This window comes from Accipiter gentilis, chromosome 9 (assembly GCF_929443795.1).
Source record: "Accipiter gentilis chromosome 9, bAccGen1.1, whole genome shotgun sequence".
NCBI classification, from domain to species: domain Eukaryota; kingdom Metazoa; phylum Chordata; class Aves; order Accipitriformes; family Accipitridae; genus Astur; species Astur gentilis.
Window position 1 is genome coordinate 25,663,648 of NC_064888.1, and position 24,810 is coordinate 25,688,457.

General features: G+C 40.0%; 2 protein-coding genes across 4 annotated transcripts in view; one reads left to right on the plus strand and one right to left on the minus strand.

The window, feature by feature from the left end:
* Positions 1 to 10,526, minus strand: part of LGI1 (leucine rich glioma inactivated 1) — a 31,729-nt gene extending 21,203 nt beyond the window's left edge. The window contains exon 1 of one of the 3 annotated variants that reach the window (XM_049809608.1): positions 10,337 to 10,526. The gene's annotated coding sequence lies outside the window, so the exon portion shown is untranslated. Of the gene's footprint in view, positions 1 to 9,914; positions 10,133 to 10,336 lie in introns of those variants that run through there. The other 2 variants (XM_049809606.1, XM_049809607.1) reach the window with 2 other exon arrangements.
* A 95-nt stretch (positions 10,527 to 10,621) lies between these two features.
* Positions 10,622 to 24,810, plus strand: part of LOC126042482 (protein FRA10AC1) — a 29,858-nt gene continuing 15,669 nt past the window's right edge. The window contains exons 1-7 of the mRNA XM_049809619.1: positions 10,622 to 10,758; positions 16,353 to 16,429; positions 18,452 to 18,544; positions 18,628 to 18,673; positions 20,607 to 20,683; positions 21,371 to 21,454; positions 21,944 to 22,028. Coding sequence (XP_049665576.1) covers positions 10,726 to 10,758; positions 16,353 to 16,429; positions 18,452 to 18,544; positions 18,628 to 18,673; positions 20,607 to 20,683; positions 21,371 to 21,454; positions 21,944 to 22,028 — 495 coding nt within the window. The 5' untranslated portion in view covers positions 10,622 to 10,725. The remainder of the gene's footprint in view (positions 10,759 to 16,352; positions 16,430 to 18,451; positions 18,545 to 18,627; positions 18,674 to 20,606; positions 20,684 to 21,370; positions 21,455 to 21,943; positions 22,029 to 24,810) is intronic.

The following is a 24,810-nucleotide window of genomic DNA, read 5'->3' on the forward strand; positions in this document are numbered from 1 at the left end:
GAATATATAATAGAAAAAGAGAAGGACAAAAAAAAAAACCCAAAACAAAACTAGGAGTGGGAACTCAGAGAGCAGTAGAGGCATCACAGAAACTGGTCTCTTGGACCCTGGCATTGGAAAGGGGGACCTGAGAAACGTCCCTAGAGAACTTCTTGGAGCAGGTATTGGCTGAAAAGACCTTGGAGCTGTTCAGTTTGCTCTTCATTCAGGGAAATGAATGCCATACATTCTTTGAAAATAAAGACTGAATCAAAGATACCTGATTCTATTAACAATTTATTTTCCTAATCAGAACAATCTGAAATACTGACTTTTTAGATAACTGCTCAGGTCAGAAGTAGCAATAATGCTCTATGCCATGTTTCTGACACCTTTGCCTCCCCTCAGAGAGGCAGATCTCCCTTCATATACACTTTATATACATTAAGATCTCTCTCTCAAGAGCTATATATAGCTTCTATTCACAGGCGAGTACCACAACCGCTTATTCATGCTTTTCATGCTTTACCTGCTGTTTTCAAGGCTGCCCTGATGCTAAAAATAGCTTTGCATATTAGAGGAGGGTTGCTATAGATTCAGAATGGGTGATGTTAAGAAGACAGCTAAATCCCTCTTTGCTGAGGACATGGAGGATGCGCATGGATGTGGCTGACAAGCAGCTGTATTATTATCTGTGACCTGGGCTGCGGTGCCCTTTCATAAAGACTCTCAGGCTCCAAGGTTGGGGTATTTGTGTTGTTCTAAGACTGCACTGAACTGCAAATCAGTACAAATCATCATGTCACCATAAATTCAAGGCTTTGTTTTTCATACTGTAGTGTTAGATCACAGCACAACAGTACCTTCATATATAAATAGCACATTAGCTTCTTTTAAACTGGAAAACCAATTTAATATTCTGTTGTATGGGCATATTTTTCTGCAGGCACTGATGTCTCCAAGTAAGAAAATATCAAAATGCTTTGCTAGTTGTTCTTACTACAGAGTTGAAAGGATGACAATTCATCATCTATTTGATTACTTTCAAGACAGCAATGAACCCACATAAAAAAATTGTACTACATACTGTTGTTTTGAACTTCTGGCAGTGTGTCCTCTGACAATGCTGACAAAGCTAATGTTAATTTTGGAAGTTACCTTCCTGTCTACAATCTAATGGATAGTGCAAGTGAAAAACTGCTTATACATAACTTCCCAACTCATATACTGCATCAAACAGTGAAGTGTGCTATAGATAAGTGTCGTTTGATTGTTAGGGTTATGAAACCTATGTTTTCAAAATTTGTCCGAGAAAAATTTTGGAATCATAGCAAAGATTTTGTCAAGCTTGAAGACGTGGAAGTTTTGAGGACTGTCTCTAGAACATAGTTATCTCTATACTCTGCAATTAAAAGTATCTTAAAATCTTTTCCAGCTTTTAGAAATCACTTTTCTACATTAGGAGAATATCACTGATTGCATCCTTACAGGATGATGAAGATCAGATTAATGGAGATAAGCAAGCATCTGAATAAGACTTACTTTTCCTTCATAATGTAGTAAAATCCTTCCAAGTGGTAACAATCTGATCTTGAATCTGAAGGCAAGGTACATGAGCTAAAGGGCAAGTTGCAAGAAAGTTGCAATGGCAAAATATTGGTCATTAAAGTAACTCCTACCTAGAAACATGGGAGTGTTATTCCACAGTATAGGTTAGCTGCCAAACATGTAATAAAACAAGTTCATTTCTGTATACAGAATACCTTAAACTTACTCAGCTATGTTAACTTTCTAAAAAATTAGGTGATTTTAGACAATTACTATGAAGAGTTGAAGCTCAACAGAATGACAAAGATTATGCTTCAGGAGTTCTGTATTAGTAACTGAACTTAATGTTTCATCTCCAAATATCAATTTTCCTAGTTCTTAAAACTTGTGGATGATTATGACCATATCAAAGATAAATGAGGTAGTCAGAAATATATTTCTCTTTCCTTAACAGACTCCGATTATAGAAACCTGCCAAATACTGACTCTGTTAAGGCTGAGGTTCAAATAAAAGTTAGTTGTACAGGGAAAGAGTGGCATGGACTGACTAAAGCAAGATTATTAAAATACATTAAAATGGATCCTAACATAACTTTAAATAATACCGTCCATCTTTTAAGAACTGTGTATTTGAGGACAGTGTAATGCAAACTTGAGAGAAGATTCCATGATATGCTAAAGGAAATATTTTTTCACTCAAATCTCATTTCATATCCTGACCCTTATCTTTCATGTGGTTATGTTTTATTTCGATTCAAGAAAGGCAGTCATGTACATACATAACTCTTAACATTTTAATATATCGCTTCCAAATTGAATGTGGTTTCAGCAAGTAGCAGGATCTCCCCCAAGGTACAAGCCGGAATATTTCTTTTTACTTGCTATAGATGCTTTCCTCAGCAGTTTTTTGAGTCTGCCATTTTCACTTCTAGAGTTGTGGATATTGCAAAGCTCAGTGTTGCTGGCTATAAGTAACATAACTTGATATTTGAAACTAAGTTAGACTAATTGTTCCCATTTAGGACAGTTATCTTTCCCGTTCCACTTAAGTGCCATGGATTGAATAGTATCCTGGCAATACTTTCAATAGAAAGGTAGATAGTATTTCAGTACTTTATGTCTGAATGATATTGGTGATTAAATAACACAAAATTGTATTTAATTTGAAATATAACCCCTATTATTTCCAAAATCTGGCAATCAGTAGTATACTTTTACTAATGAAAGGTCAGTTCTAGCAGAAAAATGAGGTCTCTCAGTAGTACTCTATGAGCATGTTCATAAAAAAAAACTGAGGAATTTTTACAGATTCATCCTACGTCACTGCTCAGAGCAGCCTCTTTATATATCTGTATCCTCCAGTTTCCACTGAATGATCAGCTATTGATCACCTCAGCCCAGATACTATCAGCCTCTACATGCAGTTACTGTACTACTTTACTACATAACTAATCCCACTGAAATCACAAGGCGAAATGAGGGTTGATTCTGTCATCATTATGCCTCTTATACCTTATTTTTTAAAATCTATTTGTGAGATTCCAAACAGTTGACTAAGCCACTGTATACTGCAAATAACCTCTGCTATGAAATATTTCCTTAGCTTTAGGACAACCAGTGGAAAACACTGTGATGAACATCCCTGACCAGCTGCATAGTGCAGTTTGCAGGACTGACCTTGATTCCTGGATTAAGATCTCAGCTTTTGGTTAAGATGCAACACATCTCTAAAAAAACAGGTGGTTGCTGGAATACGTATGTAGGAATGAGAACTTATTTCTCTACTACATTATATCTTAGACTCAGACTCTGAGGCACCTTTCTTTTCCAGGTTTTCTAGAATACTAGGTACAGAAACAGTGCTTAACTGCTTCTATGACTCAGAAGATAGTGACTCGTCACTCATGTTTTTATATAGAAGACTTTTGATTCCATACATTCAACTGTAAATGATTTGTACCTTCCCTCAATTCTCATCCTAAGTGAATATTATGAATATAGATACGTGGTAGACATTATGCACAAAAATGCATATCAGGAAAAAAGGGAATATGTATCTTTTTCACTATGGTTTCAAAGTGCAATGGACTGTAATGTTGCTCACATATTCTTTTTATTTTCACAAAATAATTCCAGTGGGAAACAATATAATTTAAAGAAAACAAGTACATTGCTTGTTTGTCAGTTGGTTGGGGTTTTTTATTTCCAGTTTACTATATTTTCCTTCTCTTGCTTATTAATTTCTTTCATTTTTTCATCTTATATAATTCTGATATCAAACTAGAAAAAACAGATCTCCCTTTTTCTTGGATTTATGTATTTGAATGCCATCAGTCGCTTTCCACCATAGCAGATCTAGACATAAAAGTAGGATTAAGCATTCTTTGCTCTCTTAGGAGAATGTTCATACTTTGGGGAATTTAAGCATCATGCACTTCTAAAATCTCCTCAAATGAAAACTGGAACACGTTCGAGGAGTTAGTTTCTGTATTCCACTTATTTCAATGCAGGCTGATAAAACTAAAAGTAGTATTTTGTGCATATTGGTAATTACTTTTTAATTAAATTCTTGATAGGCTGAAGTCACTATACTTGTTTATGCATGCCTACATGCATGGGTAACCTTTTAGTGAGCTTTGTTCTCAGCAGAGCTGCCAGACTGTAAGCTCTGGAGACTGAAATTACCTGCACACAACAAATGTAGCACTAGCCGTGACAATTAAAGGACACTAGACAGGAGTCTATATCTCCAGGGGATTTGTTAAGTAAGATTATTTACTTTTTGCAAAAAAAACCCTCCAAACTTTAGAGATAATATGGGAGGTTTCTTCCAATAATTATTTTTTGATGAAAGTCTGCTTTATTATTTCCATAACTGGATCAGTTAGTCTTCATAGGGTCATACTGGCATTATTTACAACACCCATCTTAACAAGGGCTTGTGATGTAGTTTATTTTAATGATATTTTTTGAAGTTCACAGAAATTTTAGGACCAAGGTTGTTGCTATGAGTGTTCCCTTAATTGCAACAGAATGAATGAACAACCTGGTTTTCAAGATATTATGGTAAGATTCTGTAGTCACAGTCAAGAGAACTAAAATAGATGTTAGCAATTAAAACAGTTACAGTTCTTCATGTATCTGTGATTCATTAGTGTGTTAAGAGTATAAGTGATGCTACCATCAAATAAAGTGTTGAGCATGACTTAAACTACTTCAGTCCATGATAATGAAGAGGCTGCTCCTCTGCCAACAGCAACAAAAAAATTTTGTGAATTGTGCTTAAAGTTGAGAGGCCTTATCTGCACCAGAGGAGGTAGAGCTAATGGAATAAATCAGGTTAGGCTGTATTTTCTAACATTGTGGCCTGAACTAGGATTCTATTTACCAAATTGATCAACTAAGAATAAGGGTGCAACTTCCTCATATTTTGCTGCTTAGGAGATTTTCACATCAACTGAAAGTTTCAACTCCATTTTTAATAAAAGCCTTTGATTTTTATTTTTTTTTTTTAATCCTATCAGCAGAACAAACGTAATCTGGAATTTAAGATGTACACTGTCCTCTTCTTCAGCTTTGCATTAGTGTTTATAAAACTTATTCCCAAACTTCGGTCTCAAAGTAAGTACTATGTAGACGGCCAACAGAACCACCACCTTCAGGTGAAGTCTGACAGTGCATTAGGCAATAAGTAGTTGTGGAGGTTTGCAGTGATTTGTTCACTCTTGAAGTACAGGAGCCTGGAATAAGAAAGGTCCATGGGTCAAATGCTACTTTATACGGCATTCTAAAATTCCACCATCTGTTGGCTCTGCCTTTAGTTATACAGAACTGGGGACAGATTTTCAAAGGAACCAAGTTTTTTTCCAAATTGTTTATCATATTGGAAGCCTTAGTGTTCTAGAAATTCTGCCCCCACACGATGTATCTGACATTGATCTCCAATGGTGTTAAACGGGAATAATTAAGAGGAAAATTTCCACTGATAATTGGAATTTAGGAAATTCTATACTCTTATAATAGGATTAGATATCATATTATTATCTCTATTTTATCTTATTAACAAATACAATGCAATACAATGATTGCGGTTACTTATACAAAGGTCTGGGATTTTGGAACAAGGGAGGAAACTGATGAACAATCAGATGCTATTTTTTCAAAGGCACTTTTCTAACAATGATTACACACTGAAATGGTAATTGCAACTTCAAAATAGCATAAAACAGCACAGCTGCTCTCGAAATAATGGATATAGCACGGGCTTGTCTATGATATCTTTTGTAAGTGACTCTATACTGGAAAAAATTTTAAATCCGGAAGTGCTTTTATTGAATGAATTACTTTATCAGCCAAACAAATAAAACTGCATTTGCCTTTTAGCACAGCAACATCGACATCTAGTGGCTAATTACACTCCATGTTTGATATCCTTTGTATGACCAAAACCACGGAACATACCATTTACTGAATTTGACAAAATAACTATGCATTGCAACAGCCTGCTCTCTTTACATAACCTCTAGGTGATTACAGAATGATGGTAGTCTTTAATGACTAGTCTGGAGTGACCAGTCCCAGTGATGGGAACTGGTGAGCGTGAGCCATTGCCCCTCAGCACAGCCCCACTGGTTTTCCCTGATTGTCAGAAAGTCTTAGGCTTGGGAGTCAGCTGCCTGACTCAAGTATCTACCTTGCTTGGGGCTTGTTGGGAGGCACAGTGCATCCCCAAAGTTGTGCACAGGTACACCTAAGGGAAGCACAACTACACTTACTGAACGTGGTATTACGGGCATACGTAAATGTCCATTTTTAGTTCTACTTGCTTTTGTACAAATTAGTAGGGGGCTTCAGATAGAGGGAGATGAAAATCAGGAACATGACAGATGCCATGAGACTGTTCATGCTATGAAGACATAAAAATAAATTATTTGGCAACTTACTTCATAGACATGTAGAATATAGGAAGGTGCCAATATCAAATAATGTTAGAAAGTCTAATTTACCCATTTTTCAACAAAATAACTGGCTTAACGGAGAAAGAGGAAAGATTAGACAGGATAAATCTCAATTTTACTAGCATTCTTGATGGTTCCACATTACTTTCTCATAATCAAACTCAAATGTAGTCATACATGTCCTCTGCAAACAGCTCTTATAATGGATATGGCTGTCAGTGACCACCTTGCCCACGCCCTCCGTACCAGTGGTAGCTGCCTCTTCGGGCCTGCTGGCAAAGCTGCCTGATTTGCTTCATTAAAAATTGGACTAATTTCTTAATTGGCTAACCAAACTAATTTTGATCAAACAAATCAGAGGCTGTTGAGTTTAAGCAACTTTACCAGAAGATCTTAGGAGGCAACAATCTCCTGCAGGAAGGTTGAGGTATTTCTTCCTAGCTAACTACTGATAAGGACTAAACAGTTATGCTTAGTGTTTCTTAGAAAGAGAGAAATTCAAGTCTGAAAAAGAGCAATAAAACATATAAGAGTTCCCAAAAACTATATGGAAAGGTTGAAGTACTTTTCATTTCTTTAGCTTCAAAAAGGGAAGACTGTGGTCATATATGTCTTCCAGTATTTAAAGATTTGTTATTCAAATGATGATCAATTCTCGCTTTCTGTACCAACTAGCGCAAGGCATTAATAAATTATCTCAAGTAGCAACAAAGGAGATTTATCTTAGATATTAGGAAAAAACTGTATACCTAAGGGGTTAACAGATTAAGCTATTTATGCTGTGAAATCTCTTATACTGGAAGCTTTTAGGAACAGCTCAGTAAGTAGAATTCCTTGAATTCTGCATCTCCATGATTCAATACCTTCTTCTGGTACATACGTATTGATAAAAGTACCTCCCATACAAATATGGGGGAATTAAAAAAATAAATGAACAGGTTACTTAAGTAAACATAATGCTACCACCAAACGACAAGAAGGTCAGAGGTCTGTCCTGAACACATATTACAGATGTTAAAATGCACCTTTTACTCTCCAGTACAAATGACATGAGTCAATATGTATTCATAAATCTCTTGATGTCAGCAACAGTTTTACCACCCATTTAATGAATTTGGATGACTGAAAAGTGGCAAATTAAGTGAAATAATTTTTGTCTAGTTTTTTTTTTGCATACTGAGGCTATCTCCATGGTGTACATAATACGATCCAAGATTACATAGGTGACTGGAAGAAAGACAATATGAATGCAAATACAGAGAAGCTGATGAACTCCTAGGATTATTTCAGAATCATGGACATTACCTTGTATTGTTAAGAATATCCCTGGGAAGACTTTTGGGGGGGAAGAAATTTCCATTTCTTCTTCCCAAAACTTTCTATGGAATTGTTACACTGAGTCATCAGAAAACTGAGTGATTGAAGTTGAGTAAGAATATGTCAATGATTTGAAAACTTGGGAGAGAAAACATTTATTTCTTGAAGGTTTTAAAATCATGTCAGACTTAAGCTTTCTGGATACACTAGGTCTCATACTTGGCCCATTTCTAGATTTAGGGCAGGAGTAAATTAAGAACTACAGTGATGTCTCCTTTGTGGGCCATGAAGTTCAGGGCTACTGTAATTTAAGAGTACAGTTTCACATTACTGCTAAACTGATCTAATAGAGAGCTGCTGCTGAAAGGGCCACCCTTGTTTCTCACCTCCTCCCTCTCTCCTGTCCCATCCCTAACCTTTTTTTTGCACCACCACTGTTACTCATCAGACACCACAGCAGGATAGTCAGAGGAGCTAGACTGGCAGAAAATTAAATATTGCAGTTCAGCAGAAGTGGTCAGATAAGCACTAGTGCCAGCTCAAGAGGAGGAATGCTCTCTTCAGCAGCAGCTAACCCATAGATTGATTTACCTGTAATGGAAAGCTGTGATCCTAAGGTTTGGTTGTACAATCATTGAAATCCAACTTAAAACTGTAGCACCTCTCACTCTGCAAAGAGTTATGCCCATCTCTTCCCTTATTTTTCCCCATATCTTTCAGTCCTGTGGGACTCGTAGGAGAGAATTGTCCTTTATGGTGTCAAAGCATATTGATGCTAGATTTAAACTACGGAGATAATCCCACAGGATCAAACTATAATACATCTACCAAGGGCTAAGGACAGGTCCAGTTTCAACTTCCAATTTATTTACGAGGCCATTTCCGATCCACTTCCCCAGCTGTAGCTTACTGTAGCCCACATATAAAATGCAGTCAGGTGACGTTTGAAAGCAACACAGTCAGATATCAGAAAAGCATAACACAGTAAGATGAAATTACCTAGCTGCTATTCTCAGAAAAACTGCTTATAAAATAACTTCAGCATCTACAACAGCTGCTCACTGCAAAATTTTTCTCTGTCCCAGAAACTTTATTTTTTCTGTATGCAAGCTTTTGTGGCCACAGCACAATGCCAAGAGATTCAAGAATTGTAAATCTTTCCTCTACCTTTCCCACTTTTCTTCAAAGTGCATAATCAATGATATGTTGGCCCAGTTTCCAGAATCATGTCGGGATTCATTCACACTAAAGCAGTCTGTCATTTCCGTAAGAGAAGAACAACAAAAAGATGCCTGCTGTTACAGCTTCGTAGGTATACATTATTTATTTTAAGATATTTAAATTATTAATTAGGATAATTCCATTTTTGCAACAGAGTCTCTGCCCTTTAGGGGAAACGGGCCACATTCAGTAGGACTTCAGCAGAATACTGCATACACTCCAATAAGCCTATTGCCACTCAGTTCCTTTCCATGGGACACCTTCAGAGTGATAATAACTTAACAAGTGACACAAATAGTAGGTCAGGAGAAAAAATACTTTTGCTTTTAAAACTGAGATTCAGCAGCCAAGGTAAGGAGGTACACTGTCAAGTATGGCGTATGATTGCCTTACTGTGTAATAGCGACTAGCTACAACTTATATTTTACAACTTAGATATTACAATGACAGTAGCTGTATTTCAATTTTGAAAATTTCCCTGTATTGTCTATGGTTTAAGACCCCAGAAATCAATAACACGGCAGTCCAGACGAAAATACCCGTGATGGATTAAAGCATTTCAGACTTCGGCAGTCAAAATGCTGGTTCAGGTATTGTGCGTCCTAATGTTTGATGGGAAATGATATCAAGTCCTTGGCAGCTACTTGCTGTACCTGATGACTATCACGCTGAAGACTTGTATTTCCCTGCTAGCTTATGAGAAAACAGTTTCAGTTTAAAAGGGCTCCTTTCTCTGATGCAACCCACAGGCTCCCAAACTCTATCACCCGGTTGCTGTTGGTCCTCACAGAGAAAGTGGGTCATATATTGCTCTTCCTTCTTCTAACTGCAAGATGCAATTGAAAAGAAGAGAAACCGCTAAAACATGTGGAAATCAATGTTACATGTTACCTTGCCGAGGCTGCCAGGGCGTTAATACGGCCGTGAACGAGGTCTGTGCCGCGGTGAGGGCAGCGCACATACCTACTGCATGAAGCCCCGGCCCCGGGGACGTCTGGCAGCTGCTGCCCGCCGAGGAGCACCCTCCCGGGGCCCTTCCTCCCTCAGCGGCCTCCTCCAGAGCGACCCCCGCCTCCCCGAGGGACCCTTTCCGCCGGGTGCCGCCACCCCCGGTACCCGCAGCCGGGTCTGAGCCGTTACGCACCCCCCCCCCCCCCCCCGCCCCTGCCCGGCTCAGCTCCTCTCCTTCTCTCCTCTCCTCCAACGGGGACTCCCCTGCCAGAAAGCGCCGGGGGTGGTGCGGGGGCGAAGCGGGACGGGGAGGAGAGGGGTTCGCTAAGGCCTCGCTGGGAGCCGCTACGGCCGAGTCCTACCTTCCCAGAGGCGGAGACCGCCGCAGCCGGGGCCGCGCACCGGGTTCCCGGGCAGGGAGACTCCCCTCGCCCCTCAACATGATGAGCGGCTTTCCCCTCCCCTCCCCTGCCGGCGCGGCTCGCCCTCCCCCGCCCGCCGCCGCCCCGCCGCGCTCCGCCGGCTCCCCTCGCCTCGCTGCCCTGCGCCGCGCCGCCCGCCAGCGGCGGAGGGAGGCAGCCCCCGCGCGGCCCTGCTCCGCCTCTGCCCCCGGCTTCCGGGAGGGGCCCGCGGGAGCAGCCCGCGGAGCAGCGCCGCAGCCGGCGAGCAGGGCCGGGTGGCGGAGGCGGCTCTCGCCGGCGTCCCCAGCCAGTCTGCCCCGCCGGCCGGCCGGCCGGCCCGCGCCGCCGCCATGGTGCCCAACCAGCTGCGCCTCTCCGCGGCCGTGAGTGGGGCCCGGGAGGGAGGGAGCCCGTCGGGGGCGGGCGGCGGCCAGGCCTCGGCGGAGGCCGCGGCCTCCGTCGCGGCGGGGGTGGGGCCGGCGGAGGGGCCCGGCCGTGGCCGTGCGGGGAGAGGGCCGAGCCGCCCTCCCCGTGCGGCGGGCGGGCAGCCGAGGGGCCGCGGCCTGTGCCCCGCGGCCGCCCGAGGGCCGCTCCGGTGGTGGTGGTGGTGGCGGCGACGGCGACGGCGGCGGGACGGGTCTGGCGGGTCGCGCGGCACGCCGGGGCAGGGCTGGGCGGCTTTGGAAGCCGTGTCGGACCCGCACGGGCCGGTTTTCGGTGTAATTTTTCTCCGTGGAGCCCCACAAAGCTCTAATTCTCACTTAGTCTGCTGTTACCTTTTACTCCGGCTTCCCCTTTCATAGTTTTAGAGCTTTAATAAAGGAGCAGTATCTCGTGGGTGTCTTTTCTCTTTGCAAGGGGTGTTCACCATACAGTATAAGCAAATACTCCTCGTAATTGGTTCTACAAGGAAGAGTAGGTTTGAAGATAATTGCACTTAGTCTCAGGTTTTTTCCTCCAAGTGGGGGTTGCAAAGCCTCAAAGGCAACATCAAGATGGGAAGAGCCTTTTGCAGTGAAGCATGCTGACCCGCTGCATGGCACCCTTTACCCAGCCAGGACGGCTTCTCAAGCCCCATTCTAGATCCCGTGGTCCCTTCAGACCCTCCCAGAGTAGTTCGTTTGTACCAAAATGAGCACTCGGGTCTGTTTGGACCACATCCAGGCTGCAAGCAGAAATGAGCGCAGGCCTGTGTGCTGGGCAGATAAAGGGAAGGACAGGGGTGATGCTTGGGAGGGGAGTAGCAAGATTAGGGCTGAGGTCAGGAGCTACGAGTTGGGATTTTGTGTGTAGGACTGTTTTGCCCTTTTTTTTTTTTTTAACTGTCTTTTTCTGTTCAGCTGCATGTTGTGATCAGGAGTCAACATGAACTATGATGTGTCCATGTCCCTAGTGTCCATTTACCCCTGTTGAGAGAGTTAAAGGAGGTGCCTTTTCTGGATGCGGATACCTCCTGTAAATGCAGTGCTGGGGAGCCCGCAGTGGCCTTATTGACATCAACAGTTGATGTCTCCTCTATTTGCTGTCAGTTGCATACAGTGTTCGTACATTCACTGTGTTTAAGTTGCCTGTTTTTAGGAGCCCTGAGTTAGCGGGCTTGGTTCTGTCTCCAGTTGCTTTGCTATTCATTAATCCAAGATGTTGGGATTACTTAAATGTGATTTAAATGTATCCCAAAGCATATTGGTACTTGTTTTAGTTTTGTGCTTTCAGTTTGTTTTGTTGTTTGGGAAAAAAAAGTTCAAAGTTGGTCTAACAGACAAAACACACTACCATTTAAGTTATGTAGCTTTCAGGTTCATGTTTTGATAAAATATTTGGTATTTATGTTACTAATTTACTAAGAGTATTCTGAGTTTTTGACAAATTCCATCAAAGTGAAGATTATATTGATGGGCTTATCAAATAGTGAAACTAGTTATTTTAAATTTTCTTGACAATTTTGCATGTCAATGTCTACATATGCCTCTTAAAATCTACTAGCTTGGGCATAAAGCTTTGGTATCTGCCCCTCTTTTACTACAGTTAGATATGAAATACATTTTCCTTATCTGGGATCGTTGTTTGGCTGTTTTCGTGGAGAAGGGGAGAAATTAGCCTTGAAATTTCACAACATTAAGCCACTGTCTGTTTACACTGTCCTTCTAAAACATAAAGATTCATTTATGGATGAGATTCTTTGATAGAGTTCATTTTTATGTTTTACCTAAAAGTCAGGTGATTTTGGTATCCTCCTAAGGCATGAGGTCAGTAATTTTCAGTCCCAGTCTCCAATAGAGCTGTCCAGCACTGCTGGAGCTGCTCATGTCAAACTGTGGTGGGTTGACCCTGGCTGGAGGCCAGGTGCCCACCAAAGCTGCTCTGTCACTCCCCTCCTCAGCTGGACAGGGGAGAGAAAATGTAACAAAGGGCTCGTGGGTCAAGATAAGGGCAGGGAGAGATCACTTAACCAATTACTGTGACGGGCAAAATAGACTCGACTTAGGGGAAATTAACTTAATTTATTGCCAATCGAACCAGAATAGGGTAATGAGAAATAAAACCAAATCTTAAAACACCTTCCCCCCACCCCTTCCTACTTCCCAGGCACAGCCTCACTCCCAAACTCTCTACCTACCTGCCCCGAGCAGAGCAGGGGGACAGGGAATGGGGGTTACAGTCAATTCATCACATGTTGTCTCTGTTGCTTCATCCTCCTCAGGAGCAGGACTCCTCATACTCTTTCCCTGCTCCAGCATGGAGTCCCTCCCACGGGAGACAGTCCTTCACAAACTTCTCCAACGTGGGTCCTCCCACGGGCTGCAGTTCTTCACAAACTGCTCCAGCATGGGTCCTTTCCACGGTGTGCAGTCCTTCAGGAGCACGCTGCTCCAGCGCGGGTCCCCTGCAGGGACACAAGTCCTGCCAGCAAACCTGCTCCAGTGTGGGATCCTCTGCATGGATCTGCAGGTCCTGCCAGGAGCCTGCTCCAGTGTGGGCTTGCCACAGGGTCACAGTTTCCTTTGGGCATCCACCTGCTCTGGCATGGGTCCTCCATGGGCTGCAGGTGGAGATCTGCTCCACTGTGGGCCTCCATGGGCTGCCGGGGGACAGCCTGCCTCACCATGGTCTTTCCTACAGGCTGCAGGGGAATCTCTGCTCCAGTGCCTGGAGCACCTCCTCCCCCTCCTTCTTCACTGACCTTGGTGTCCGCAGGGTTGTTTCTCTTACATGTTGTCACTCCTCTCTCCAGCTGCAGTTTCTGTGACCCAGCAACTTTTTTCCCATCTTAAATATGTTATCCCAGAGGCACTACCACCTTTGCTGATGAGCTCAGCCTTGGCCAGCGGTGAGTCCGTCTTGGAACCGGCTGGCATTGGCTCTGTCCAACATGGGGGAAGCTTCTAGCAGCTTCTCACAGAAGCCACCCCTGTAGCCCCCCACTACCAAAACCTTGCCACGCAAACCCGATACACAAACCCAACTTTGGTACAGTACCTGCCTGTCCTGCTGTTGCTTTCAAAGAAGGAGTGACCTAAAAATGTCAGGGCATCAGTCATGGGTTGTGCTCTTTTTCACTCTGAATTTGTCTTTGAGTGATTGTAGTGATTCACAGGAATGACTGAAGCTGTGAAGAGTCCTCCTGTCAGAGTCAGAAGAGCAGCCTCTCAGGACCTAGGCCTTAGCCATGCCTGCCGTTATATTCATAGTCACAGCTTTCCAAAAGGCAGTCATCAGCTTCTGAGAGTCCAACTGTATGACTCTGTTGGAGCAGCTTTTCTTGCATCTTTTTTTTTTTTCAACTGAGTCATTCCCAGAATCATTTGGGAGCTGATTACTGAGTATGTCTACTTTTTTCCTGGGGCCCATCATCCAAAGGCTACCACTCTGGGAAAATCTCCTTTTATTCAAGCTTTTCTTGCCTGTTTTTATACTTCATCTGTCTCATGTTGACTTCATACACATTGTGTTGGCTTGGACTTTCTAACCTTTCGAGTGTGAAGGAAGCTCTCAGTATTCATCTGGGAAGCATTAATTTTGCGATTTAAAACGCTCCTGGATTACCATGATATTTTTAAAATTTAGAGGCCAAGTATAAATATATTTGCTGCACACTCATCATGTACTCAACCTTCTTTAAAGACCACATAGGCTTTATTAATAAAAGTAGTGACAGGCTTGCTATTAGAACCACCTCAGCTAGGAGACCTGCATCTGAGCTGTGGATTATCATGGGACGGTGCTGGGAGGACTTTGCACCATTGCTGCTCTTTTGCCAGTGCATGAGGCCCACTCACACCAGACACTGCAGATATCTGCTGTGCTTTTTTTTGATAACTGATAATTTTTGTGTCTCCTGGGAAATAGAAAACTTAAAAGCAAATCAGAAAGTTCTGATTTGGTTTTGTTCAAATATATACATATATGAGAGCTATGTCTTCTTCAGAAGAGTTCAAGAGTGGAAGGAACATTACAGTATTAAGCAAGGAAAAAAGGTACAGTTTATTATTATTAATAAAAATAATTAAAAAAAACCCCTAAAAATCAGTCCTTCACCATCAGTGTGAGAACTGTGTTTTACATACTCTGCATGACACAGACCAGTTGTTGATGTCAGTAGAGGATACAGTTGACTCTGCAGCATGGAATTTCTGGGAGGCATTTGTATAAAGAGAAGGCATCTCATCAAAATCATCCTGAAGAGATGCATCTTTTTTGCAGATTTTGTTTTTCTCAGGTTTTTGTCTGAGGAGGAATATGATTGTAGGTAATGTAGGAATCAGCAACGCTGAATCAAATACACTGGTTTTCTAACCCAGTTTCCTTTCTCATCCACTGTCTGAATTATCAAGATACTTAGGAAGTGTGTCTTGAACCTTACCCTGTGCAGATGTGTAATAACCACCTCTTTTGTTTTTAGCTTGGTTGTATAAATGTTCCAGTTGTGTAAATGCTTTTTTTGGTGTCAGTGCCAGTTTATGCAGTTCCCAGCTCTGGCTGTTTTCTTCCTGTGCTACCCTTCCAGCTGGCTGGTGTAGCTCTTTGGGGGGCTCTGCATGAACTGTCAGGAAGCTTATCTGAGTTAAAATTATCTTTTTTGGATAGGATCCTTTGGAACTTGGGTGAGTTGTATGATCTGGTGGTTCATGTGTAGTTTCACAACTGTAACTGAGCAACTGGAAGGAAGGTCCCAGAGTAGGAGTGAGGGAGAGGAGATGGGATCTACTTAAGCCATTAGTCTGCTGAAAGAATTGGACATGTAAACTGTGCCTTGAAAAATGGAGGTGATAGATCTGGGCATCAGTCAGTGCTTGATTGTTTGATGGTATTAAGATAGGGGATATTTTGGTTTTCTTATATGCATTAATTTGACATTGTAGTCCCAAAGTGTGTAGAAAAAGAGATTTTATTTCATGGTAGGAATGTTGTGCTGATTAGACGGTACATTTTTGCAGGCATATTGTTATTTTGTATTTTAGTTATCATTTCAATCAGCTTTCCAGCTACCAATGTAAGATCTAATGATCTAAAATGCTGTATCACGTCCAAAGAAACTTTTGTTCTCATCTTTGTTTATAATGTGGGCACATCAGTTGCTGTCCTCCAGCCCACTGAAAGAGTAGCTCCTGGGGAAGATACTCACCTTTTTCTTATATAAGGAAGTTTGTTTGAAAGTTAAGACCAAAGATGTAGTCATACTTTTGGTTATCTGCATCTATACGAAGATTAAATATAGGGACACCTGCATCTAAATTATTTATAAAGTGGTCTTTTGACAGACTGACAATGTCTGTCTTTGCCTGGTGTTACTTGGAATATACTCTACATTGTCTGTTCAGTTTGGTTTGGTTTAGACATATGTGAGAATTTGTACTTGCTGGCTTGCTCTCTGTCTTTCTCTCTTTTATTTAGACATGATGGACAGTACTGATTTCTAGTTATGCTGTGTCCATATTACATTAGCGGCTATATTGACTGTGTTGTCTATTATTTTCAGGCACGTGGCCATGGAGGCTATGATTCTGATTTTAGTGATGAGGAGAGTGGAGAGAATTCTGTGCAAAAGACTAAAAGGTAACGTAGTACAGAATTAACACTTTGCATTATGTATTTAGTGCAAATGGCCTATTGCTGTGTGTAGAAGATTATGCTATGGTATGTAAAGTGTGGTGTTGAAATGTTTTTTTGAAAAATCAGTCTCTTTGGTTCCTGCATCTCCTCATGTCAAGCTTGCCAAAGCATGTTGTCTCCCAGGGGCAACTGATTAAGATCCATTCTGCCATGTCCATCTGGTGTCTATATGCCCCTCAGTTCTTGGAGCAGAGTGTTTCATTTTTCCAGGCATTAGTATCAACTGCTGGGGTTTGGCTGTGCTGTTCACTTCACTGTGATGCATCAGGACACATGGAACTGCTAAGAGAGCAAGGGGAAAAAGGCCAGGTGGCTATAGGCTTTGTAGATATAAAACACCTGCTTGGAGGAAGTGAAGAACTGATGCTAGTTGTTTATTATTTAATTTGTGAAGTGACCTGGGAATTGGTGAATTGTGTTGTACTGAATCCTTGAAATGTGACTACACATCTTTTATTTGAGATCACCTTTGCCAGTTCTTTCAGTGGTTCGCACAATTAGTGACCTTGAATTTTGTAGTCTGATCTCATTATATTACTAAGATTTTTATTTATTTATATATTTATTTTGCTTTGGCACCATAGTCCTTTGACACTTTTTGCACTGTACTGAACATTTTACCTACATAATGCATATATTTTTCTTACATTTTCCTGTCTCTCCCTTGCTCTGTTATTGGACTTTATTTAAGAAGGCTTTCTGGAAACATTCCCAGGACTTGCATATTTTCCTTTGTAATAAAATTGAAAGAATGGGTTTTGTAGTGTCTGACTGCATTCTGGGGAAAAAATTTCGTGTTTTAATCATTGGAATAATAGCAGGCATTGTGCTGTTCCATTTATTTTATAAATATAGCTGTTTTCCATTAAAACAGTGACTGGTTTTGTTCAGTTTTCATTTTCTTTAAAAGGCCATTACACGTTATACCATTCCACTTTCTAGGTGGTATATTAACTAACCGTCAGGACCCTTTCAAAAATATCATCATTACCCTTGTTCTGGCACACTACTGCTGATTCCCAGTAGGGCTTTTATATGGGTTTACTGTATATGTATAGTTAGTTCCTTCTCTTGCTCTGTGATGATATTTATTTTCACTCTAAGGAAAGCAGTAGTCTTAAGTTTTCTCCATATTGCTGTTTTATGGAGTCTCCTTATGGGAATTTGGTGCCTACAGATCCTTTTGAGCAAATGATACCCTTAGTTTCTGGAGTCTTGTGTTCCACAGCTTGAAATATAAATTCCCTGGCTTGCTTTCTACAGGTTTCTGACTCCCATTCTTTCTGCCAGCTGATAATTATGGAAAAGTCTTTTTTTCACCTCTATTGAGGAATGAAACTAACTAAATATACCTTTTACTAGCTAAAGTGTGTCTTTATATTTAATTTTCTATTACTTTATTGAATTCTGAAAGTTTTTTTAGCTGCCCACTGATATGTATGGTTCACAACACAGTACTTAAGTTTTAAATTAGTGATTCTTGTGATTATGCTACGAGAGGCAGAGCCGTTTAATGAGGTGTTGAGACATTAGCATGAAAGGATGAGACAAGGTTACTAGCAGTCACTCGTATTCAGTGGACATACTGTCCTTCCTGTTCCTACTTGGCTGTGTAGCTGAGATTTATAGAGGGCTTTAAATCTAGACTGAAACTGGGGAATCTTCAGGGTTTTTTCATTGTCGTTCTATGGTGATAATATTGATAAAAATAAATATTACAGATTACTGTTTTAAGCAATTTTCTTTAAATGCTGACTGTAAGCAAATGCCTTTCCAGCTTCATTCTGCAAATGAAGTATAATGTCTAAGCTGGTGTTCGTTGTGAAGTTTGGTTTTATTCATGTAGAAACTAGCAATATAACAGGTTTTTTTATTCAAGCTAGTGCAAAATTTGGCATATGGAAATTTTGTTGTTTATGTAAAGTTCTCAACTAACTTTTCTTCCTTTTTCCCCTCTACCTTTAGTAAAAAGGAAGATGTCCTTCTGATAAAGCCATTCCAAAAAGCAAAACAAGGCAGTGTGGTTCACAGACAATTCGCAGCTGAAGAATGGGATAGGTATCTTTTATGTATTGCTTTTGTGAGGCATTTTTCCCATAATGTAAGGATAGCTTTCACTCAAACATATTTGTTATTAACAGGGAAGAAGCAAGAAAAAGAAGATTTCACTTGATAGCGATGGATGCCGTATCCTTCTATTTAATTTTTCTTCAAGTTTGAAGATAGTGCACAGGTTATCCATTATGGTGAAATACTGGGATTTCTCAGTTGTCACAGCAGTTGACAGTGCAGCACCAGATACTGAGTCGTTCTTCAGATTAGCTCCTTCTAGCTGATGAGATGTCTCTGAGAATGTCTCTACTCAGTCAAGGCATTTCCAGATTTTTCCTATATTCTCATTTGTCCTGTTTGGGATGAAATTATTACGAAGTGAATTTCATTTAGACTTGCATGAAGACACTTTGCTCTTTCAGTTGAGTTTATACAGAACATAATTCTGTATAAGGCTGCTATTATCTGTGGACAAATACATTTCTTCTGGAAATTAAGAATGCATTAGTTAATTCAAAAGTCTATTCAAAACAGCCTTATCTCCAAAAATATCTTCTACAGATGCTCTAATGTAAGCCTGTTTAATATCATGTGCAGGTTTATTTTATTTTTTTTAATCTCTTAATCATATTTCATGCATAATTTGTAACTATTTTTATAACTACCACCTTATTTAGATTACAACCTTTCTCCTTTTATTTAGTTTTCACCTAGGGCAGTCCTTATATATTTTGGCTGAGCATATCTGAAGTATCATCAGTTCCCTGTTTGTTTAAATAGCTATTCTTCAGCAGTAACAGTTAATAAATAGGAAAGTAAAGACTAATTAAATATGGAAAGGCTTACTTAAATCTGGAGACGCCAGTAAACAGAAAGTAACTTCTCCTAACCTGCTTAGAATTTGGCCAGGCACTACATAAACCATCGTATGCCTGTAAAGGAGGTGTATCTTAATCAGTCCCACTGACATTGTAGACTGTCATTAGCCACAGAAAATCTTGTGTATTCTGGAATGACTACAAAATTCATTGTGTAGAGACTTTTATGAGTTTCTGCTAATGTTTTTGAGCGATTCTGATTTAAAACATTTACTGTTACACAATTTTAACACGTAGTAACTGAAATGGCAGCACAAAATAGTATGTTGTGTTAAATGTGTTTAATTGTACCAGTTAAACCTTCTGGACTTGCTTCCCTCTTCCTTCTGTTTGTGGTAGAAAGGAAAAAAAAAAAAAAAAGACTCAAACTGAGGTTAAATTAAGTTTTTGGAGGCCTTTGGAAAATAAAATGTTTTCTCAGTGAAATTCTAATGCATGTCAAAATAGTAGGTTCATACAAATTATTCACACTGATACAGTAGTTGCCAGGATATGTAGCAGGAGATCCTGCTTCAGAAACACCATACTAGTTAATTGAAAATATTTTTAAGTAGCCATATAAAATGTTTTTATTTGTGAAGATGCTTATTTTCTGAATAAGTAATTACATATTTTTGCTCAAATTATGGTACAAAAGGTGTTTCAAATGATGTCTCTGAGGCTGAGGTGTTCAAAAAAACACATTACATATTTTCCCATGATTTTCATCTCCAAACTAAAACAGGTAACTTTTATTTGTATGTTGGTGGTAAACTGTAATAAATTGTTCCATTTTAGCAGCCAGACTATTTTTATGATACAGAAATACAAGCCTGTTTTAAACCAAAACTGCAGTACTAAGAAGCTGTTGTCTAAATTACAGCTTAAATAATGAACCCAGTTTCTATGTATATGCGTACAGAGCATCTTTGATAAACGAAGACAATTTTATAAAGGTCTGGCAACTGAATGAGGTTTTAAAGATGAAATTGCCTTGAATTCCTGTATTTGGAAAATAACTTTCATGAGAGGTTATTAAGTAAAAATTGCTAATTAATTTCTTTCTTTCTGGAAATTACTGGAATGTTTTTGAGAAAAAAGCCACTTCTTTCTGTTAAGTGTATAAAAAAGTTTTATTATTTTTTTAGCTTTAAACTCTGGTAAAATAAAAGAAGATAAGTCCTGAAACAATTCTTAATTGATTTATTCAGTATGAAAGACATAAAAAGTTTGTGAATGACTACATTTTATACTACGGTGGCAAAATAGAGGATTTCCAACGTTCTGGGTAAGAATCATTAGCAATCTTTCCCCTCATGCCCCCAAAGCTCCACTGTTATAGAGAGCTGTTAAAATATATATTATAGCTTTGGGGGGAGAAGGGGATGTGGCTATGTATCAAATTACTAATTCTTTTCGTCACAGATAGTAACTACAGTTGTTGTAAATATCCAAACCACAGAATTGCCTTGTTTCATTTTGCACCATTATTTTTATATAAAAACTTACCATGAGCTGAATTATTCTTGTTTTGTTATGTAAAAGGAAGGATGACAGGTGAGCATTAATTGAGGGTACATTGAGAAATATCTGGCAGTACCTTCAAAATAACAATCTGAAATACTTTTGAAATGTGCAGAATTACTATCCATTGTCCAGAATAATGATAACCTTCTTTAGAGCTGTCTATAACTGCCTTCTAACATTACTGTCTTCAATAAAAAGTATAAAAAGTATTTTCAGACAGGATCAAGTCATCACAGTTTCAGTGGCTGTTTTCCACTGTGAATTTTTCATTTGGGAAAAGGTATGCCAGGGCATACATTTTTTAATAGTTTCATTCCACACCAATATATTCCTTTATGTGGTGAGGTAGAGATCACAACTGTGAAATACTGATGTTTACCATATTATTATTTGACTGACTTTTCATTTTAATGTTACATTTTACTAAAAAAAATGTGTCCTTTTATAGAGCAAATGACAAGACGGATCTTGATGTTATTAGAGAAAACCATAGATTCCTCTGGAACGAAGATGATGAAGCAGACATGAATTGGTACCTGGAACTATTATAGAAAATGTTTTTAGATCACTTGTACTAAATTTGTGGTGTCCCCTACTAATTAAGAATTACTGTGCATACTTGGTGATCATTCTTTGATATTCAATGCATTTAAAAATGAAAGACCTTTAGGAGGTCTTTCATATTGTAATATCGCTCAGTGGCAAAATGAATTGATGACAGAAAGAACTAAGAAATATTTGTGCATTCTCTGGGATCCAAACGACTGTTCTGAAAACTCTGAAGGAAGCCTAGTTTGAAAAAATGTAGTTTAATTTGTGCTGTAGATATATTTTAGATGTATTTTTCCAGTTTTATGGAAATTACCCCTTAGCTCACTGAGTATTTCTGTTAACGCTTCTAGCTCTGCTACTTGTGTTCTTTGGATGAAACAACATGTCTTTGTCTTGCTAATGTCATTACAAAGTAAAATGAATTGTATCATGTTCTATATTTAATAAAAAGTAATACCTTTTATTACAGGGAGAAGAGGCTTGCAAAGAAGTATTATGATAAATTGTTCAAAGAATACTGTATAGCAGATCTCAGTAGATACAAAGAGAATAAGGTACGCTTCATTATTGTAAATCATCTTGGTTTTAAAGTATGTCCTTTTTTAAAAATTGCCTTATGATCGTGGATATGTTGTGAAACCAGAATGTTAGTACCCCTTCCCTAGAAAGAGAGTTGTGAGGATTTGTCAAGTTGTTTAATAAGCAGCAGCAGTTTGAATCCAAGCATTGTCACTGCCCCAAAAATGTGCTTCTGTGGGAACAGGAGTATTTCTGTCAGATGGTGTTTTATGAAGAGGTACATTGTGTGTAAGAAAGGCAGAAAAAGCGGAGAGGTTAAGCAGAGAAGGCTAGAGAGGTTTGCCTGGGGAGAAGCACTAGATGAAGCCTAAAAAAACCCTGGGAATGTTACTGTTACAAAAAAACAAAGAGTCTAAAAAGAGAGAGTTTTGTACTTGAGTGCTGGCAGCAACAATTTTGGAAAGGTCTGTTCTAAAGCAGTGTCTTTTGCTGGTTGTTCTTTTCTGTTTATGGAAGCAGGATTTGTATGTTCCTTGTAAGTAAATAGAATTTCTTAAGAGAGCCAGCCCAATTCCAGCACCAGTTTTTCTTCTTAACCAGAACAGCCTTTGTTGTTTCCAAGTTTTTAACTGACTGATCTCTTGGTCAGAAAGAATATGTGAATTTTCTATTGTGATTTTGCAAAGAGTGTTGGTGAGCTGAGATGCGTCTTAGTGTTGTTAGCACATAGTAACAACACAGCCCTGCAAACAGGGTCTATATAAAGTTCTTTGAGACTATTTGTAGTATTGAAAATTACATTCACTGGTGAATGTTTGCAAGGACTGGGCCTAAACTCTAATATTAGGCAGAAAAGATGATAGCCTTCTAAAGAAAACTGGAACAGAAAAATGCAAAAATTAAATGAAACTTAACAAAAAGTAAAATGCTGAAGATGTCTTCCCTCCTTTTTTTTTTGGAGTAAATTTGATTTTATTTTCCTGTAGCTGTGTCATATCCCTCAGTCTCTGTCCTACCCCCCAACTGATTTTCCCTTGAGCATGCTTACAGATTTTGTTTCTTTCACTCCTGTGCCAAGTTTCCATATGTTTGCTATCTTTTGTGGGAAACTGTTCTGCCCCAGTTTTCTTTTTTTTTTTTTTTTTTTTGTGTGTGTGTGTGTGCGCGTGTGTTGTATGAACAGTGTTTCCCTGTCAGACTTCAAATGTGGCTGTCCTAACTTTGAGGTCACGCTGAATTCCTATTTATGCTCATAAGTCATTACCTATATTTTTGGAATTGCCATGTCAGCATAACTCTGCTGTATCATGTAATTTGTTCTCTTATATTAGGTTATGCTTTCTGTTCTCAAATACGTTCTGACCATGTGAGAGGCCTTTCTTAGAAATTCTTAGAAAAATATTAAAAATGAGATTTTTCTCAGTTATTGATTTATCCATGCCCATATTTGGTACGGAAGGATGTCAGAGCAGGTTTTTTTCATGGAATTCAGAAATAGGCTGCTGATCCATTCACACCAATGGAATGCAGTCTGTGCTTTCAGATTTTTCCTGCCTTGATTCTTTTTCTGCATTTCCGGAAACGAAGTTGGATCTCTTTAGGCCCTCTTACCTTCTGTTTTGCAGTACTGGTGCTGAGAGGTGCATGGTGGGTAACAAGTTTCTCAGCTGGCCAACCTTTGGTGTGATAGTTGTTGATGCTTTACATGATGATGCTTCATCTTGATATAAGAAAGAAATTTTTTACAGTGAGAACATTTCATTCACTGGAACAACCTACCCAGTGTCATGGTAGAGTCCCCATCACTGGAGGTTTTCAAGATGCGATTACACACGGTGCTAGATAATCTCATCTAGGCTCCCTTTCCCGTGAAAGGTTGGATGAGATGATCTTTCGAGGTCCCTTCCAACCTGTGTTGTTCTGTGATTCCATGATTCTGTATCCTGCTAGGTGGTGTCAAAGTAATGCTGGAGATGAGTTTTCTGTGTTGTTTTTAATATATAAATATATTGCATAGATTGAGACTTGCACATACATACTCATCTGTCTTTTCACAGCTGTAATTGTTTTGCTACTAGCCAAAATCTTTTAGCCAGTTAATTCTTCTAGAGACCTCTGCATAGAGGTTGTAGCTCAGATCTCATTTAGAATTCTTCTGAGAAAAAACACTGTTTTCCTAAGTACTGGATAATAATAAGGACCAGTTTCATGGGAGGGGCTCTCTTGAGGTCTGAAAAACAGAGTACCTTGTCAAAGACTGAAGCTCAAAAGAAAACGGTAAGAAGCCCCAAGATGTATGAACCTCCAAGGCCACAGCTGCACTCCAGTTGCTGGTTCAGAGTGTTTCACTCGCATACACGCATGCATATACACATATGCACACAGAGATGGCTGGCACTCCCCTAGTCCCTGGTCCCGTAGCAGACCCCCCCTGTGCTCTTGTCCCTAGAGATACACAGGTGCTCTCACACCCAGAGCTGGCCGGTGGACACCCACTCACCCTCCTTGCTCCCAGGTCACTTCATCTAGCTGATGGCTAGTCTGGCTTGGTCTTCACTGGTGCTCACACAGTCACTTGGCACACCTGCACTCACCTCAGTTGCTGGCACTGCAGGCAAATAGAACCCTGTGACCTGCAATCCCACTTTTCATTGTGTAGTTAGGACATAACAATCTCTTCCTTCTCTTTTAATGAGAAATGCCAAGGTGACCCTGTAGTGTGAGGCTTCTTGGAGACACTGGAAGAGTGTGCACTGACAGCTCTTGCTTGTGATGGGTCTGTTACTCCTTACGTTTTCCTTAGATCAGAGTTTTTTA